The sequence below is a fragment of the Chenopodium quinoa genome, unplaced genomic scaffold, assembly GCF_001683475.1.
Source record: "Chenopodium quinoa cultivar QQ74 unplaced genomic scaffold, ASM168347v1, whole genome shotgun sequence".
Lineage (NCBI taxonomy): Eukaryota > Viridiplantae > Streptophyta > Magnoliopsida > Caryophyllales > Amaranthaceae > Chenopodium > Chenopodium quinoa.
Window position 1 is genome coordinate 1,165,580 of NW_018744151.1, and position 19,638 is coordinate 1,185,217.

The 19,638-nt window shown below is 39.8% G+C and overlaps 1 protein-coding gene across 1 annotated transcript; it reads right to left on the reverse strand.

Annotated features, from left to right (window-relative positions):
* Positions 1-10,372: 10,372 nt before the first annotated feature.
* LOC110693501 lies at positions 10,373-12,251 on the reverse strand. Its single transcript, XM_021870616.1, has one exon. The coding sequence runs from the start codon at positions 11,998-12,000 to the stop codon at positions 10,705-10,707; it is 1,296 nt and encodes a 431-aa protein (XP_021726308.1). The 5' UTR covers positions 12,001-12,251; the 3' UTR covers positions 10,373-10,704.
* Positions 12,252-19,638: the final 7,387 nt, after the last annotated feature.

The following is a 19,638-nucleotide window of genomic DNA, read 5'->3' on the forward strand; positions in this document are numbered from 1 at the left end:
TGGGAAGGTGACGCTTCCTGTCACCATCGGTTGCGATGAGGCAGCCCGGAACGTCATGATTGAGTTTTTGGTCATCGACGCTCCTTCAGTGTACAACGTGATTTTGGGGAGACCCATAATTCACGAGATCCAAGGGGTCGTCTCAACTTATCATCAGCTGATGATTTACGTCTCAGACGCCGGCTTCCCCGAAAGGATACAGGGCAACCAGAAGGACGCCCGAAGGTGCAACTACCTCAAGCCATCCAGTAGTCGCCCAGATAACGACAAGGATGAGGAGGAGAAAGAAAAAGAAAGAGAGCCAAGCACAAAAAAGCCGAAAGGCCTAAGTGCTTCGGCCCAAGGATCAGTGCCCAGAGAAAAAGGTCCCGAAAGGGAAAAGGTTGACTCTTCATCTGAGCCGAAAGACTCAGAGAGCCAGCCGAAGAACACAAAGACTGGGACACCTGCTGACATTGGCAGCAGACCAGATTCTGAAGAGTCCAGTCCATCGGCAATGGACATGGACCAACAGACTGAAACAGTTGAGTTGGCCGAAGGAGATGCTGAGAAATGTGTAACAATCGGGATGGACCTTGATCCTGACACCCGTTGTGAACTTATTCAGCTCCTTCGGGATAACAGAGATGTGTTTGCTTTCTCGGCAGCTGATATGCCCGGGATAAGTTCAGACCTCATCTCCCACAAGCTTAATGTTGACCCAGCGTGTCGACCAGTTAAGCAAAAGAAGCGGAATTACTCCGCCAATAAGAACCGAGACATCGCAGCCGAAGTCAGAAAATTATTGGAGGCAGGATTCATTGAACCTTGCCAATATCCGGAATGGCTGGCAAATGTGGTGATGGTTCAGAAGCCCAATGGTACCTGGAGGATGTGCGTTGACTTCACGGACCTAAATAAGGCTTGTCCAAAGGATTTCTATCCCTTGCCAAGAATCGATCAGCTAGTCGATTCGACAAGTGGCCATGCCTTGCTTAGTTTCATGGACGCATTCTCAGGGTATCATCAGATCTTCATGCACCCCGACGATCGAGCAAAGACAGCATTCGTCACGAACGCTGGGGTGTATAATTACAAAATGATGCCCTTCGGATTGAAAAATGCGGGGGCAACCTATCAAAGGCTGGTGGATCAAGTTTTCGCCGATCAAAAGGGCCGAAACATGGAAGTCTATGTTGACGATTCAATCGTCAAAAGCAAAAAACTAGAGGACCATGTAAAGGACCTGGCTGAAACTTTCGCCACCTTGAGAAAGCATCAAATGAAGCTGAATCCGAAGAAGTGTGTCTTCGGCGTGAAGTCAGGGAAATTCCTGGGTTTCATGGTCAGCAAAAGGGGGATTGATGCCAATCCCTCTAAAGTCAAAGCGGCGCTCGACCTTCCTGAGCCGAAAACGAAGAGGGATGTTCAGCGGCTCACCGGAAGAATGGCAGCCCTTTCGAGGTTCATTTCTAGAGCTTCGGATAAGGGGTTACCCTTCTTCAAAGCCCTGAAACTCCCGAAAACAAAAGAGCTTGTTTGGGAGGAAGAGCAAAAAGACGCCTTTCAACAGCTTCGGGAGCATCTGGCTCAACTCCCAACGCTGGCTAGCCCAGTTGAAGGAGAAACTCTATACCTATATGTGGCCGTTAGCCCAGCCACCATCAGCGCAGTATTGCTGAGGGAAGAGAGTAAGAGTCAGCAACCGATTTATTTCGTCAGTCATACACTGACGGATGCCGAGACCCGCTATCCTCTACTCGAGAAAGTTGCTTTCGCGGTAGTGGTAGCTGCTCGGAAGCTGAGGCCCTATTTTGATTGCCATCAGATAGTGGTCTTAACTGATCAGCCGTTGGAAAAAGTTCTTGGCAAGGTTGAAAAATCCGGTAGACTAGCCAAGTGGGCTTTTGAGCTCACCGAATTCAGCATCAGCTACCGTCCGAGGGCTGCCATCAAGGCTCAAGCCCTGGCGGATTTCTTGGCCGAATGCTCATACCAAGAAGTGCTGGACAGTGACAAGAAAGTCTGGACCGTGTTTACGGATGGGTCTTCCACCGAAAACGGTTCGGGGGCAGGAGTAGTGATAACTTCTCCCGAAGGCAAATCCTTTGAGTATGCACTAAAATTTTCTTTTAAGGCCTCGAACAATGAAGCCGAATATGAGGCAGCAATCGCCGGCCTACAATTGTGCATCTCCTTGGAAGCCGATCATGTCTGCTTAAAAACAGACTCTCAGCTAGTTGCATATCAGATCAGTGGCAGCTATGAGGCCAAAGAGCCCTCCATGATAGCTTATCTTGCCAAGATCAAATCAGTCATTGCAGAGCTGAAAACTTTTGAGGTTCAGCTGATCCCAAGGGGTCAGAATACTCAGGCCGATGCACTCTCCAAACTTGCTAGTTCATCTTTTACCGAGCTGAACAGATCTGTATATGTAGAAGTGCGTCGAGTAAGAAGTGTTGACGAAGCACCTGAAGTGTGCTGCGCCGACCCAGAGCCTAGTTGGATGGAACCCATTTTAGCTTTTAAGCTTCGGGGAGAAACTCCTGAGGACAAAGCTTTGGCCTCCAAAATGAAGAGAACCAGCTCTAGGTTCATTGTCTTCAAGGGGGAACTTCTGAAAAAGTCCTTCTCAGCCCCATTGCTGAAATGCGTGGGACCAACAGATGCAGATTATATCCTGCGGGAGATTCACCTCGGCATCTGTGGGAACCACATTGGGGGAAGAACCTTAGCCCACAAGGCATTGAGGGCCGGATATTACTGGCCCACCATGATCGCAGATGCTAAGGAGCTGGTTCGGAAATGCGAAAAATGTCAAAAATATGCTCCAGTTATCCATCAGCCAGCAAGGGATCTTCAGCCGATCCTTAATCCACTCCCGTTTGCCCAATGGGGACTGGATATACTGGGACCATTTCCAGAGGCTGTGTACCAGAAAAAATGGCTGATAGTTGGTGTTGACTACTTCAGTAAATGGATCGAGGCCGAAGCAGCCTCGAACATTACAGAGCAAACTGTCAGAAAATTTATCTGGCAGAATATCATCACTCGCTTTGGCATCCCGAGAGTATTTGTTTTCGATCATGGGAGGCAATTTGACAACTTACCACTGAAGCGATATACAGATCAGTTCGGCATAAAACTGGCATTTTCAGCGGTATGCCACCCGCAGAGTAACGGACAAGCCGAAGCAGCAAATAAACAGATCTTAAGTGCCCTCAAGAAGAGGGTGGAAGATCAAAAGTCCAAATGGCTAGAGGAGCTCCCTGGAACCCTTTGGTCCCTTCGGACAACTGAAAAAGAGGCAACGGGCCACTCACCTTTTGAACTGGTGTATGGTGCCGAAGCCGTCCTTCCAGTGGAAATTGGCTCTGAGAGCCTTCGAGTGCACCATTTCTCGGCTGAGAATGAGCGACTGATGAGGGAATCTCTCGACTTCCTCGACGAAGTAAGAGACTCAGCTCGAGATAAAATGGCGGCCTATAAGCAGAGAGTCAGCAAATTTTATAACCGAAGGGTCCATGCAAGGCCTCTCAAAATTGGGGATCTTGTCCTTCGGAATGCTGCTGCAGTTCAGAAAGGCCGAATCCATGGGAAGCTCTCAGCTACATGGGAGGGACCTTATGAAATTTATGATGAGCTTCAGCCAGGGACATACCGACTTCGGCAGTTGGATGGAACTGAGTTGAAGAATCACTGGAATGCTGATGTACTGAAAAAATACCATGTGTAAACCCTTCGGGGCAGAACAATCTTTGTAAGTACATTTTGAACTAATGACAGGCCTTGGAGCCGCCATTTATATAAAATTTACAACTGTTTATCCTTTCAAAATTTTCTTTGTTCTATCTACTCTTTGAGGGTTTTTTATTCAGCCTCGTCTGAAGCCTTCGCCTTCGGGTAACTGGGTTTCAGATTGCTGACAAAACCTGTCTTTTTAAAGAACACCGGTCTTTCAGCTGAAGTCAAACTTCAGTAAGACTTGTTCTCCAAAGACATGAGTCCATGGACAATTCTGGGATATTGCCTTAACTGAGCCCTGTATCCCAGAGAGCCATTATCCGAAACATTGCCTTAAGTTGGCCCTGTGTTTCGGGTATCCATTTTTCAAAGATAGCCAGAAAATCAAGGATAACAGCAACAGTTGAAAATTTTTAAATCAGCCTCGTCTGAAGCCTTCGCCTTCGGGTAACTGGGTTTCAGATGGCTTACAAAACTCATGTCTTTTTAAAGAACACTGGTCTTTCAGCTGAAGTCAAACTTCAGTAAGACTTGTTCTCCAAAGACATGAGTCCATGGACAATTCTGGGATATTGCCTTAACTGAGCCTTGTATCCCAGAGAGCCATTATCCGAAACATTGCCTTAAGTTGGCCCTGTGTTTCGGGTATCCATTTTTCAAAGATAGACAGAAAATCAAGGATAACAGCCTTTTTAAATCAGCCTCGTCTGAAACCTTCGCCTTCGGGTAACTGGGTTTCAGATGGCTTACAAAACTCAGTCTTTCTAAAGAACACTGGTCTTTCAGCTGAAATCAAACATCAGTAAGACCTGTTCTCCAAAGACATGAGTCCATGGACAGTTCTGGGATATTGCCTTAACTGAGCCTTGTATCCCAGAAGCATTGCCTTCAGTTGGCCCTGTGTTTCGGATATCCAACTTTCAGACAGTCAATCTTCAGTAAGACTTGTATCCCAGAAGCATTGCCTTAAGTTGGCCCTGTGTTTCGGATATCTATTTTGAAGAAGTTCAGAAATTGCTTATTCAACTAAAGTCATACTTCAATTTCTGTGGGGGCAAGAAGCACGCAGTGCAGCTATGTTCGGCAGAGTTGAAGAAAAGAAACAGTAAAGCATTCAAAAATAAAGCAACTGAAGAAAAAATATTGAGCTACAAGTTCAATAATTCAGTATCGGCAGCCGCCCACAAGCGGAAAATAACAGCTGCCGAAATACGTACATAAGCAAAAAAATAAAACTGCTGTACGACAAGGCAAGCTGAAGCAAAAAACAAGGCAAAAAACTCAGAAAGCGGCAAGTCTAAAGTTAAGCACATGATGAACCGCAAGATTCTGAAGACGACTGCCCGAGTTCCTATGCTTCAGCCGGAGGATCAGACTGATCAGCGTTGAGTCCCATGGTGGCCTCAGCCCCAGCAGCAGAAGAGGCGGGCTTTGCACTTTGCCGAGCCTCCCTTTCCCTCTGCTCAGCTTCCAACTCCAGTCTTTCAGCTTCCTCTTCGGCTTCCTCAGCCTTAAGAATTTCAGCTTCAGCTGGAGTTGCATACTTCATGTGAGGGTCTTCGGGATTCTGGACCCACTCAGCACATTTAGACCAGTCCAGTTTCGGCTCAGCATGAAGGCAGACTCTTCGGCATACTCGGAATCCGTTTCTGAAACCCATCTCATATTCCTCTTGGGTATAGACACGGACCTTGAGTGAAGCCTCAGCATCAGCCAGCTTCTTCTGGGTCTCCTCCAAGTCTTCCTTGGATTTCTTCAGCTCATCAGCGACTTTGGAGGAGGAACCCTTCAGCTCATTCAGCTCTCGCTGAATTTGGAAAGCCTTTGTCTGAGCTTGGGCCACTTCAACTTTCTGGATCAGCAGTTGATCCTCAGCCTCTTGGAATTTAGCTCTTTGAGCTTCAGCAGCAGCAGCAGCCTCTGAGAGTTGGACGTCTTTGGCCAAGAGCAACTCTTCAACAGCCATTCGGCTGGCTTCAAGAGCCTCTAGACGCTGCTGCACTTCAGCTTGTGCAGCAGTTCCTTCTTGAATTCGGCTCTCAATAGCAGCCTTGAATTTGGAGACGTCCACTCCCATATGCTCCTGGAGGAATTTTTCCCCTTCCATCAGTGGGGGAAAAACCTCCATCTCCATAGCATCGCAGAAGGTTTTCAGAGCTTCGGCAGCTTTTTTACCGTACTCCTCAACCTCCTGCTGCTTCTCTTCAGCTGCTGCTTGCTTCAGCTTAGCAAGCTTAACTTCCTCTTCAGCCACCTTCCTTTCGTGCACAGCAGCGTCTACCCTATCTTGTAGGGTATCAATCAGCTCTACAGTGAGAGTCTGATTGTGCACGAACTGAAAACAGGAAGACAAAAAAAAAATAAGTAATAAAAAAAAAAATAGAGCTGAATTTCGGAGGAAATGAAGGAAAATTACCTGCATCATCAGCAGTTGGTTAGACCTGGCTGGGTCAGGAACTGATCTACTGGATTCGCCCATCCCAGCAGTGGCCTTCAGCGACCAGATCCTTGCCCTGTCTACTTCGGACATGCCAGCAAAACTGCCGAAGTAGGCTTCAGCTCCTTCTCGGTTTTGACCCCATATGAGGTCCCAGATGTGATCTGGGATTGGAATTCGGGGGGCCGAGAAACCCATTTCTCCAGAATGCAGAGTCTGGAAAGAAGGGAAGGACGACGATGGAGCTTGATTAGCTTTGGTTGTCTCAGCATCGTCCTTCTCAGAGGAGTCAAGTACTATGACCTCCTCTTCTTCAGGGGTGAGGACGAAAGCCTCAACCTCTCTTGCGATATCTGCCGTGAAGCCTTCAGCACTTGACATCACGGCATCTTTATTTTCGTGCTCAGCAGCACTCTCCTTGATTTCTTCTTGGACCCCTCCCTTAGGTTCGGGAGTTCTCTGATCCACCTCCATCTCAGGAGGTGGCGGAGGGGTCTTTTGAGGAGATTGGGGTGTTGGCTGGGGAACCCTCGGCGATCCATTGCCTTCCTCAGGTTCCCTTATTGCGACGCCGATGGTCATCGGCCTCTGCTGAAAATCATGAGGGCCGATGATGGCCATCCTTCGGCGCCTTTTCAGAAGAGGCTGCTCGTCCATATCTGAGTCTGAAGACTCTTGTATTTGATCTTCGGGACGAACAGGAGCTTTGCCTTCTCTGTGTCTGTTACTCTCTTCAGACTGTAACAGACAGGGGGGAAGAAGAGTGTGAGTAAAAAAAAAAAAAAAAAAAAAAAAAAAAAAAAAAGAAGAAAAGAAAAAAGTTGTCTGAAAGCTCACCGAGGTCTTCAGCAAAGCCTCGTCTTCTTCAGCTGCTCTAGCTGCAGCTTCGGCTTCAGCAGCTCTGGAGGACCCTTCTCCTCCTTCACAAGCCTCAAGTACCCGTGCAACCTCTTCGGCTGTGCGGGCAGCTTCAGCTTCTTCGTTCAGCAGCTGAAACCAAGGGTCTCTCTTCTTCCACCAAGGCTTCTGCCTCTGATACAGAGCAACAGCCTCAATTTGGAAGTGGGAAGAGTCCAGATGAACTTCCCTATGCCTCGGCTCAGTGATAGACGGGGCCCGTTCAGTTACAACTCGCTCTCGGTTAACACCAAGACGAGCGTAGTTAATACCAACGTTGGTCTCGTCCCGCTCTGAAAAAAGGAAAGGGAAAAAGTTTAGCTCAGATATGTTGGCACAGCATAAAAAAGCAAAGCGAGAGAAGAAAAAGAGGTAGTTAAAAGCCTCGGCCCCAGCCGAAGAAGCTTACCATCCTTAAACTTTCGGCTGAGGCCAACAGCTGCTAGCATATTCTCTTGGAAAACGTAATGCGTATCGGGGAGCCAAGTCTCCGGGATATGCTGCATTCGACCACTCCCCCCCGGGTTCGGCAGCTTGCCGAAGATATGTTGCTGATCCAGGTTCGGATCCGCCCCGTTATCTGCAGGGGGACCTAGACTTCCCATTTCGGGATCAGGCTCAGCTAAGTACCGGGGAGCGCTGAAGACACAAGGGTGGCCCGGATCTATGGGTGCCCTAACCCAAATCCATTGACCTCTCCAGTCCTTGTCTGAAGAGTCATTTGGCCACATGGTCAAATATTGGGGCCGGGACTCAATCCGATACCACCCAGAACCATGGCTTCCGTGCCCACTCTGAATATTTGGCACTAGCCGATGGAGCTTTCTGAAGCAGTGCAGGTTCGGCACGTATCTGAAGAACTTGCAGACCCATAAGTATGTCATCACCCTTCGGATGCTGGTGGGGGTTAGCTGACATAGGGAAATGTTGTAATGGATCAGCAAGTCTCGGACGAAAACGTCCAAAGGGAACCTCAGCCCATACTGAAGCTGTCTCGTGTACACCCCCACATACCCCGGGGGTGGACGATGGATTCTATCGGATGCTGAGGGCATTCGGCACCAATATCCATCAGCTTCAAAAATGCCGTAGTGCAACTCAATTTGCTCGGCAAATCGATATTGATCGGCGTTCTCTACCCACCATGAGTAGGGGCGGTTCTTTATCATGGCCGAAGCGACTTCGGCATTCTCCCACTCTGAAAACCCAGGGAGGATATCCCAAAGGACAGCGGGAATTTCATCGTCCCGTCCAGAAGCACTCGGCTCATCCGTTCTTTGAGGAGGAGCCGAGGAAAGGGGAGTCGCCCTAATCCCATCAGCAGGGTCAGACTCCGGCCTTCGACCATTCCAGGTCCCAATCCTATTCCTAGGATCGGGAATCGGCCTTGCTCTTCTTGGAGCACGGGCTCTACCTCTAACTCCTCTTGCCATGGACTATTTCGAAGAGAAAAGTCGAAAGAAGAGGGGAAGGAGTTCGAATTCGAAGAAAAATAAACTGAAATCAAAGGAATTTACCTAATCTGAAGCGAAAGTTGCCGATTTACGAGTTCGTAGTGGCAAGTCTCAGCTTCTAAGCTCAATGCTCGGGGGAATTTGCGAAGTTTTGATACGGATTCTTGGATTCTCTCTCGAAGAATTCTGGGTTTGTGTTGGTGAATCAGTGAGGAGAATGACGCGCCTCTGTTTATATCTCCAGGTACGGGATACGAAGAGTCTGTGCTTTAATTTCTCTTAAGTACCCACTAAGTAACCATTAAACACATGTCTTGTGATTAAACCGCCCATTATCCGTCCAACTTCCGCAAATCATTAACCGTTGTTATCTCATTAATTACGGTTTAAATTCAAATTTTTGGATCAATTAAATCATTTACTTCCCTCCTTTTCTGAGTTAAATCAAACCCGACCCGTCATTCTTCCGAATCGGGTCTGGGGGGCAAGTTGTTTGGGTCCAATTTAGTCAAAATTGGGCCTGAGCACTAAATGATCCAATTAAAAGCCCAAGGTCAAGGTTCAACTCTCCAATTGCTCAAAAGTCAAAAGTCAGCCCACAAAGTAAGCCAATTGGGCTAAAGCCCAACCTCTCCAAATATGATGAGGTATAAAAGCCCTCATATTAACACATTCAAGAAGACATCTCATAACATCACATACGAGATCATACACTATCAGACACATTGTCACTTGCATTATCTCATACACCGATTATTGCAATTCATATGCTCATTCTTGCATTGAGAAATACTCCACAAAAGCCTCAAGCTACAAACTCTCTTGCATAGTGTCTTCCTTTTTACACATTGTACTGACTTTAGCATCGGAGGGGCCTTCCTCGGAAACACCCCCGAGGCTAGTTTACGTGTGTTCACTGTGCAGGAAACCTTCGGCCCAACACAGCTTGGATCGAATCCAGTCTTCTCCATTTTAGTGGACCTTCGGCAAGGTCCCATTGTTTTCAACCGAAACAGTTTCTATTGGCCAAGAGAGTGTTTCTACAGTGGAGGCTATATTGACGTTACCAGGAGCTTGTTGATGTAACCATTTAAATGCCTTCTCCGGTTCTCCTCTATAACTCGCTTTGTCTGATATTGTTAGCCTGTTTTGGATAGTCATGTGACAATTAAATACTAGTCTAGTCCAAAGTTCAAACTAAGCTCCCATTAGTCCATTACATGTTTTTAGTTAAATTTAAAAAGTTTATTCTACCCTATCCCTTACTTTTTGTATTGACTATGATAGCATGATATGATAAATAATCATGTAGATTTTTGATTGACTTATTCCAAATTACTTGTATTTTTTAATGATAATTTTTATAAGTTAAATGAGTTCAAAAATAGAGATATAATATATATACTTGTACAATTTAAAACACTTATATACTTCTTCAATGATCCTTAATACTAAGGGTATGTTCACATCTACTGAGTTGATTGGAGTTGAACAAAACTAAACTGAAATGATTGGAGCTGAACAGAACTAAATAGAGCTAAAATGTATATTTTATGAGAGAAGGAAATTAGAAGTTGGAATGAACTGAATTGAAATTAAGCTAAAATGAACAGGACCTAAGTACTTAAAATACAAAGGATTTGTAAAAACAACCCCGCTAAACAAAGTAACAAACAAACATTTCATTATGGAAATTGGCCCTTTGGAAGTTAGGCCCCTCACAAAATGGTAATGCACCAATGCCATGTAAAATGATGCTTATTTGTATGGACAGCTTCAATAATACCAACAACAGTTTTAGCTTTCCACTTTATTTGCCCAAAATTAACAATGAAATGAATGAACTATTGAACTTCCAAAATTCTTTACAATTGGTAAACCTTCACCAAATTTCTTTTATATATACAATATATAATAATAATGATATTTCTCCTTTCCTTTTAATCTTCACATAGAAGAACCATAACTTCAACAAAAACAACATGCTTACTTAGCCAAAAATCAACAAAAATAAGCAAAAACAAGATTTGCTGCACACTTTTACTAAAACACCGTATCATACTACGGAGTATGATGAAGCTTTTTTATGAACTACTATAGCAAATTATAATTGACAACTCTTTTTAAATAATCTATACATTTCTCTGAATTTAATTGTCACATTACTAATTATTTTGAAACCGATGGAGTATTTCAACTTTGATAAGTTCGACCCTTTGATCCATCATCATCTCCATGTATAGGCATATTCGTACCCGGATAAGTAGCAACCATACCACCATTATTAACCCCATAATAAACAGGCTGGTTCATCCCACTTAAACCCTGACTTTGAATCATATTCCCTTGCATTTGCATCTCATACATTTGACCCGGATTCTGACCCTGACCCGGATACCCAACTGGAACCTGAACCGGAACCGGCCCATATTGAGTCATATACTGCCCTTGAATCGGAACCGAAACCGGAACCACATTCCTATGAGAAGGAATCATACCCGGCCCAGACCCGGGTGCCTGAACATAATAAACCGGTACAGGCTGCTGCTGAACCGCATGAGCCCGGTAAGGTGAACTCGGGTTAACATTATGGCTCCATACCGGACCGCTAACATGAACCGGTTCACCCCCATCATCAACCGAATGCATATTAGTTTTCTCCGGTTTAGTCTTAACTGGTGGAAGGTTGGGCATAGACGGTGCAGCAGAAGCCGAACCGAAAGCCGGTGAACCAGGAGCTGAACCGGGGTTCGGTTCAGCTAACCCAGACCGGTTCCTGAATTTAGCAGGCGGTTGAGGTGGTTCATCGGAGCTTTCTAACCCGAATAAATAATCTGGAACTTCCGAAACAATTGACGACGCTTCTGATCTTCCTCTTTCCAATCCGCCGCCAGTAGAACCGCCGTTCAAAGCGTCGAGAAACCAATTCTCCCTCTTCCTAGAACCATCTAGAAGCGATGCGATACTCGAAGTTCTAGAAACCCCTCCTTCATTCGTATCCGGAAACAGAAAAAGCCGCAACCGCGGGATCTTATTCGTTGCTGAGGTCGATAATCTGTCGAATTCCTCCATCATATTTTCGACGTCTTCATCCGTCGAAACTGTAATCAAAGCGTCGAGTTCTTCGTTGGGTAGCTGGTATTTCACGGTGAAGTCAACGGCGGCGGTGGCGGTGGCGTTAGCAACGGAGGTTGAGGAAGAGGTTGAGTTGTTGTTGTTGGTGGTGGTGGTGGTGGTGTTGTTTTGAGGGGACGAAAGAAGCTTCGAGAGCTTGGAAAGTAGGAGAGAGAAAGTAGAGGTACGATTAATGGCGACGATTCTGGTATCACCACCGACGTAACGAAGCTGATTGTCGTGAGGACGAGGAAGGATTTTACCGCCGAAGCTAACCATCAGTCGAACCACCGATTTATCGTCGGAAAGAGGGTGTTTATGGTGGACTGAACGCGGTGTTGAACTCACTGAGTCAGCCCCCGAGTCCATCTCCATTGTTGAAGCTTGAAGAAGATGAAGAAGAACTCGGGATCAGAAAATATAATCTGATTTTCTCTCTCTAGAATAAAAGGAGGAGAGAGAGAATGTTTGTTTGTGAAATAATGGAGGAGGGAAAGAGGGAGGGAGGGAGATGACTGGGTTACACGTTCGGTGATGGATGAGTTTGTCACAGACGCATCATCAGAAGATTCGTTGTGTTTTTTTTAGCGGTTTTAGTCTAATTTTGGAGTTGATTTCATTTTAAACTAAATTAAATTTGAAAATTTGGGTATTTATCATCGAAGTTGGGCCAGGTTGGGCCCATTTAGTAGGTGTATACTTGATTTTCGTTAAAAAGTAAAGCATTATTGCTGTAACTAGGTGGTTAACTGTCATCAATTTTTGGATGTTATTTAAAGCCACAAAAAGAATAAGTGATTATTAGCCACTCCCTAATTATTATCAATCCTTTGTCTTGAGGGTTTATTAAGGTTATGTTCCCTCACCTATTATCTTACTATTTCATGAATAATTAAGGTAAACTATGCTATTAAATTTCTAAATTATAATGTATGGAGTATGAGAAAAAATTATGACATGGGATCATCATGTGCTTTGTTTTTTATGAAAAACTATAAAATGTGTTAGAAATTTTACCTTTTTCACGCTTATTGATTGTAGAATTGGGTGTTGTAGAATTATTATTGTTTTTGTAATATTTTTGTTTTCATAATCTAAAACATTTTCGAGATGTATAGTTTAGAGGTAAAACTCAATTAAGTTATGAAGTTCATATGCTGTTATTTTTTTTTTGACGGGATACTATTATTTATTAATATGACTGTAAAATCTTTTATAGTTTTATGATTATATGTATGGATCCCTTCAAAAAAAAAACAATTATTATATGTATGGATAACAGGCTGTCTCGTGAGATGAGACCAGAGGCAGGCTATAAAAGCTAATAGTGAAGATGGTCCGGTGCAATTTTGTTAAATTGGACCTTGAAATTATTTTTTTTGAAGAAAAATACGTTACTAAATTAAAAAATCGGGCCCTTTTATAATAGTATCACTTATGGGGTCTTGTGCAATTGACCACCCTTAACATACTCAGAAGTCAGAACCACCCCTGGATGAGACACAAGGAGAATATAAACAATACATAACGTTAAGATGATTGTAACATTAATAATAGTAATATTGATACCAAGACGTAATCCATTACTCAAATAATTGCATAATCTTAGATAATCAATAATCATAGTGTAATATTCAACAACCTACTGTAAATGGTAGTTAAATGATCCAATTTGAGAAGTAGCTGAGCTGTTTGACGTGATCACAAGTGTATAAACAAAATGTCAGATGATTAAAAATTACAATTTGTTAGAAGCATCTGGAATTTAATAATTATGGACGGCATTTTGTTACATATTAATTTAATTAAAGCTGATTTCATAAGGGAATCACCGAATAAGCATCGTCTGGAGTTATGTTGTACTGTAACTTGCAGCATACTATGAGCTGCTATTGCTAAATCACAAATTACTTAGATTCTCCTAATACACGAGTGGTATAGAAATGAACAAAGATTCGTACAGCATAGGAGCACTTTAGAAGTTTAGATAAGACTCTAACCGTGAATGATTCTAACAGCACACGTTGGTATTTCACATGATACCAATAACAAATTATATCGATACCAACAAAATAATTTTATGTTCGTTGGTATTAATGATAAGGTAATTGGTATCATGGTGATACTATCTAAAGTATAATAAAATACCAACATGTGTTATGACATTATTTTTTTCAAGTATGGTAAAAGTGAATGGACGATTATACTCTAACAGTTAGAGCCTTAGAATTCCTCCTGCGTCAATTCTTTACATTTTCGGATTTCCCTCCGTTATTAAAGGGTTTTGGATCTCCATAATTTTATTTTTTTCACTTATTTTAGAAAAAGTTGTTCAAATAAGATAAGACAAAGAAAATTGGGTTCTAATTGAAAATAAGTGACTACATCACACCTTTAATTACATCAAGAACTCATACATTGACTTTTTTCTTTTTAAAGGCACTAGGTCAATAAGATTCTTAACTACTTTGTAATTTTGTATAATAATAATAATCATAATAATGATAATAATAATTTATTGTTGGTTGTATGACTTTTGTTTTTGAGATATAATAATAATAATAATAATAATAATAATAATAATAATTTTGAGCTCATTATACTCATATATAGCCGTTAAACATGATTTCAAATCAATCATTTGCAAAATTGATGCTCCTTACTAACTGTCCCTGTGATAGGTGTCATATAAATGATTTTAATGAGAATGAATTTATATGTAAATTAGCAAGGAAAATCAAGATTTATTCTCATGATGATGTTAGCTCATCTAGATTGGCTATTTTTCTGTAGAATAGAAATTTTTTATTCGTACATAATATTTGTACTAACGAATATTAATGGGAAAAAAAAAAACATGTGGTTGAGGATGAAATAACATTACCATGTAAATTATAATATTAATTTATTTTTGATTTACACTTAAATTATAATATTAATTTATTTTTGATTTACATTTAAAATTTGTCAAAAATAAGTCAACCTTTTGTCCAGTTAGCTCAAAATAAGTCAACCTTTTAATTAACTAAAAATAAGTCGAACTTTATAGGGTAGCTTCTCAAAATAAATCATGACTTGTTGAATTTTAGGAAAATCGGTTATTTTGGTAATTTATGGCACATGTCATTATGGGGTTGATCTTTTAAAAAAACAAATTAAGTTTTTTTTTTATGAGTAGTTATTTAAAAAAAATTATATCAAATAAAAAATAAAAAATAAAAAAATCCCACAGCCACCCCGTACCCACTGCAGCCCCCATCATCATTAACTTTCCTTCCACCGGCCGCTGAGACTACCCCATCCTCCGGCGCCGGCCGTCGATCCCACCCCAACACGTACTCACCCCTCTCCCTCCTCTTTCGCTCCCTAGTTCGCCGGCAATTCGCCGGAAGGAAGTGTGACATCCTTAACATTGCTTGTGCGGCTGCGATGAACCAATGCTTGGAGGATGCGTGCCCTCGTCAATCTTGCGATGAGATCGAAGCGAAATTGGGGCTTTTCAATGACGTACTACTGCCAAACACAATTTCAAGTAGATGCAAAATTGGTGCTGCTGTGGTGGTGCGAAAGTGGCGGCTAGAGCTGTAAATTGGTGGGTGAGTCTGGTTTTTGTTGTTTGCGTTACCGAGGTGGCGATGGTTGTGTAGGTGGTGCTATCGGTAGGAAGCAGGAAAGCGAAAAGCTAGGGAGGGATAGGGGTGTTGGGTGGGAAAAGCCGAAAAAAGAAGGGGGTGGGGTCACCGGCGCCGGGGGATGGAGTGGTCCCGACCGGCGGCCGAGGGATAGAGCAGCCTCCGACCGGCGGCTGGTGGAAGGGGAGATAGTAGGGAACTGGGGATAGGTATTTTTTTTTTTAAATTTGTTTATTTTATGTAATTATATTTAACATTTAATAAATTATTTTTAATTAAAAAAATGACTTGATTAGTAGGTGGCAGGTCATTAGACTTATTAAAAGAAAACACTATTAAATAGTCGACTTATTTTGAGTTAAATGAAAATTTGGCTTATCTTGAGCTAATCATGCAAAGGTTGGTTTATTTTTGACAAATTTTTCTTTTCATTATCATAATTTACTACCGTTGCTAAACGGGTCGGGTCAAAAATGTAAGAAGTTATAATGTTTGAGTTGAAATTGGAAAGTGGTTTATGGGGCAAAGCAATATGAGATAGAAGGCTATTTGACGGGCGGCGATGAATGGGACCTAGTGTTTCATTGCCTTGTTCCCCTTCCCAAATGTGGACCCATATAATCCATATACAACTTCCAAGTTGGTCCATAAATTCATTATACAGTAGTTTACTTATTGGGCCCAAAATCTTAGCTTTAACTATGTACTCCGTATTACTATTAAGATATTTACGTTGTTATACTGTAATTAATACGGAGTAAATATTGCCAATAGCACACTCACTTTAAATTTAACTTTCTAGGGCTCTCCGTTTTTGTGACTTATTTTCTTAAAAAATTAATTAAATATTTGTTCTTAGCCTTAAGGGTTACATATAACTTTACTCTAATAAAAATAATTTAATTTAGTACATATAATATAAGTTCATTAAATATCATTTAAACAAAATGACCTGAACACAACTTTTTCTTTTTTTAGAAAATAGTTAAGTACGTCCTAAGTAAAATTTACATCATTTTGACTTTTATAATTGACAATATACTTCCACTATTCTTTTATTATTGCATCACTTGTCTTTTTAGAAAGTTTCACAAATATTGCACCGTTTCCTCTTTAGGAAAAAAATTATTTGTGTTCCCATTACAAATACCTAACATACCCTTGCTTTTTCACACTTACTTTTTAATTTATCAATATGTCACACGGACAATATTGTATTTTTACCTTTCTCTCTCTAATTTTTTTCCACTACCAAAATATTTGTACCTAACCACTACAGTGCAATAATAAAAAATAAAAAATAAAAAATAAAAAACCGGAGGAAGTATGACTTATTAGCAAATATTATAAATAAATGGTTTTTGAATAATAAAAAAAAAAAAGAGATGCTTGCCTAAATAAGATGACTTTGAAGTAATGAATACTCTCATAATAGAGGTCTAGCTAGCATTCACACGAAATGGTATCTTCTTTTTTGTTATACGGAACAAAAATACAACAAATGGTATAGTATTTTTTTTTTTTTTTTTTTTTTTTTTTTTTTGTTATTTTGGGTACATGGGCTGTGGAGACAATGGAGTCACATACTCACATAGAGCAATGGTAATATGGTATGACCATAATTTGATTTTTTTTTTTTTTTTTATTTATTTTTTTATCATTCTTAGATTATAGCGTTACGCTCACTATATTACTTGATGTCCATACCAAATGCTTTCTATCTTAATAACATTATTAAGGCAAATTTGATCGCCTGTAACATGTTCTTAATATAACAAACAACAAACAAGCACATTTTTGTATCATAATATATCAAATTGCCTTACTTAAGATAGATAGATGTTGTACTTTGCTTATTAGTATGAGTAGTACTATTATTTCACAACAAATAGTATTGAAAAATCTTCTAAAGAACGTGGTGATACTATTATTATTTCTACGTATTTCACAATGAAAATAATGTAAATTAGTCGTATAATAAAAGTCTAAGTGGCTTAGGCGTTTATACTACGTAGTCCAATCCCCCTTCTAATGATTATTCTTATTTAATCAACAAATTATTTTTGTCAAATCTATCAATTGGTCATATTTTCACATTATTTTAGCTTCAATCTCTTACTTGTCAACTTGCTGTCACTCCATACCCAATTAGTCCATTACTCAATGCGGCTATATATGCCCAATATTATAATCGTAAGGTTGGCGCATTTAATGATTTCCTTGATATTTACAGTCTTATTCTAATCACGTTCTCACCAATTTTATAATGGTGTTGCACCTACGTTTTTTATTAGTTACAACAAAGTACGAAGTAATTTTATGTTGGAGTAAATAACCGTACTTATTTATTGAAACTAATAAAAAATAGAGATCTTATAAAATAATTTTTCTTTCGAAGTAGCACTATAATTTAGACTTGTACTCAATTATCTCAATAATTTTACATTGGATCTAAATATAAAATACCTGATTTAAAATTCGAATTTACTTAAAATAACTAGGTTAGAACCCGTGCGATGCACGATTTATATAAAGCCTATTTTTAATTTGTACATTTTAAATTGCTATTATACATGAATAGATAAGAATTATGTATATTTTGTAATTTCAAAATTTTAAATTTTTTTATTTTAATCAAAATTATGATATAGTATCTGTTTAACATTGTCTAATTCATAGTACGGAGATCATTTATTAGTGTGCTATTTAAAATTGTTCCAATTTCATACGATAAATTGATCTTGGTTAGAACCCGTGCGATGCACGGTTTCTCTAAAACCTATTTTTAATTTGTACATTTTAATAATAAATCGTTATTATACATGAATATAAATAAGAATTACGTACATTTTGCAATTTAAAATCTTTTATTTTCATCAAAACTATGATATAGATAGTATTTGTTCGACGTCGTCTAATTCATAGTTCAATAAAGGAGATCGTTTATTAGTGTGTTATTAAAAGTTGTTTCAATTTCCTTCAATAAATTGATAGGTTTTAGTTGTAAGATAGAAGCTTTTAATATTTAAATTTCAAAAATGTTAAATAGGATAACTCTACACTAAAAAAAAAAAAGGATGACATCATCATTGCATTTAGGCGGGAAAATATTTATTAAGAAAATGACACGTGGGCAGTGATGATGTCATCCTCTTCTGTTTTAGTAATAGTTAATAGATATGTAAAATATTTAATTGAATATAATTGGATTAAATATGTTTTTAAAAAAAAACTAAGAAGGAAAGGAAAAAAAAGGCGGGAAAATTGTTAATCAGGAATGTCATTTCTGGTTTCGCCTTTAGTATAGGTTTATTGATGGTTAAAGATACTTTGTATAAGATATAATCAATATCCTTACAATTGTATTATACATTTAGGGTCTGTTCTCATAAACTAAACTTAGCTAACTGAACTGAATTGAACTGAGCTAAACTGAACTGAACTAAAATAAACTGAAATGAATATTTTATAAGAGAAGGAAATTAGGAGCTGAACTGAAAATAAACGTATGAGAATAAGCCCTTAGTAAATATTATCTTAATCGTTTGGTGTTATTATGATTTTTCTTATGAGAGAGTAACTTGGATTACTTAGGTTATTGATTATATCTTCTAATCCTTTATACAGACTATTTCATAAACTTGTTAATTTGTTCAATTATATAAATATAAGATACGGAGTATTAACATCAATGTTGACCTCACCCAAATAAATTAATACGTATACGTATATGTTCAATACTCGACAAAAACCAAAATCAATCCGAAATCCAAACAAGTCTTACTTCAATGACCCAACCCAAAATTATCCCATCAAACCATCCGATTTAATTTTCACCTCGAAGAATTTGTATGTATGATTTTTTTTTTCCGGCTTGGTAAAATAATTTTTAGCAAACACAACTTTGATTTCATTTTCAATAATCTTTCATCAATGATATTTCAAGCTGTAATTTGTTTGTTACTCCAAAAAAACAGCTAATACTATTTCTATAAAAGTCCTCCTTAATACTCCTATAATACTATTTAGAAGATACATTGATTCATTACAATTTACAAATTACAAACACCTATAAGGGCCTGTTCCGATTGACTGAACTCAGCTGAACTGAACTGAACTGAACTAAACTGAACTGAACCGAGCTGAACTGAACTGAACTGAACTGAACTGAACTTATTAATTAGTGATTTTTAACTATGGATTAGTGATCTTTGATTATTTATTGATAATTATAAAATGTATGGAAAATATATTATAAAATGTATGAAAAATATATTAAAAACTTAAAACCGCTAAACATTTTAAACACATATACTATTTAATTTAAAAATAAAATAGTATTTAGACAAAAGAACACAAAACACTTACATGTATCTAACCT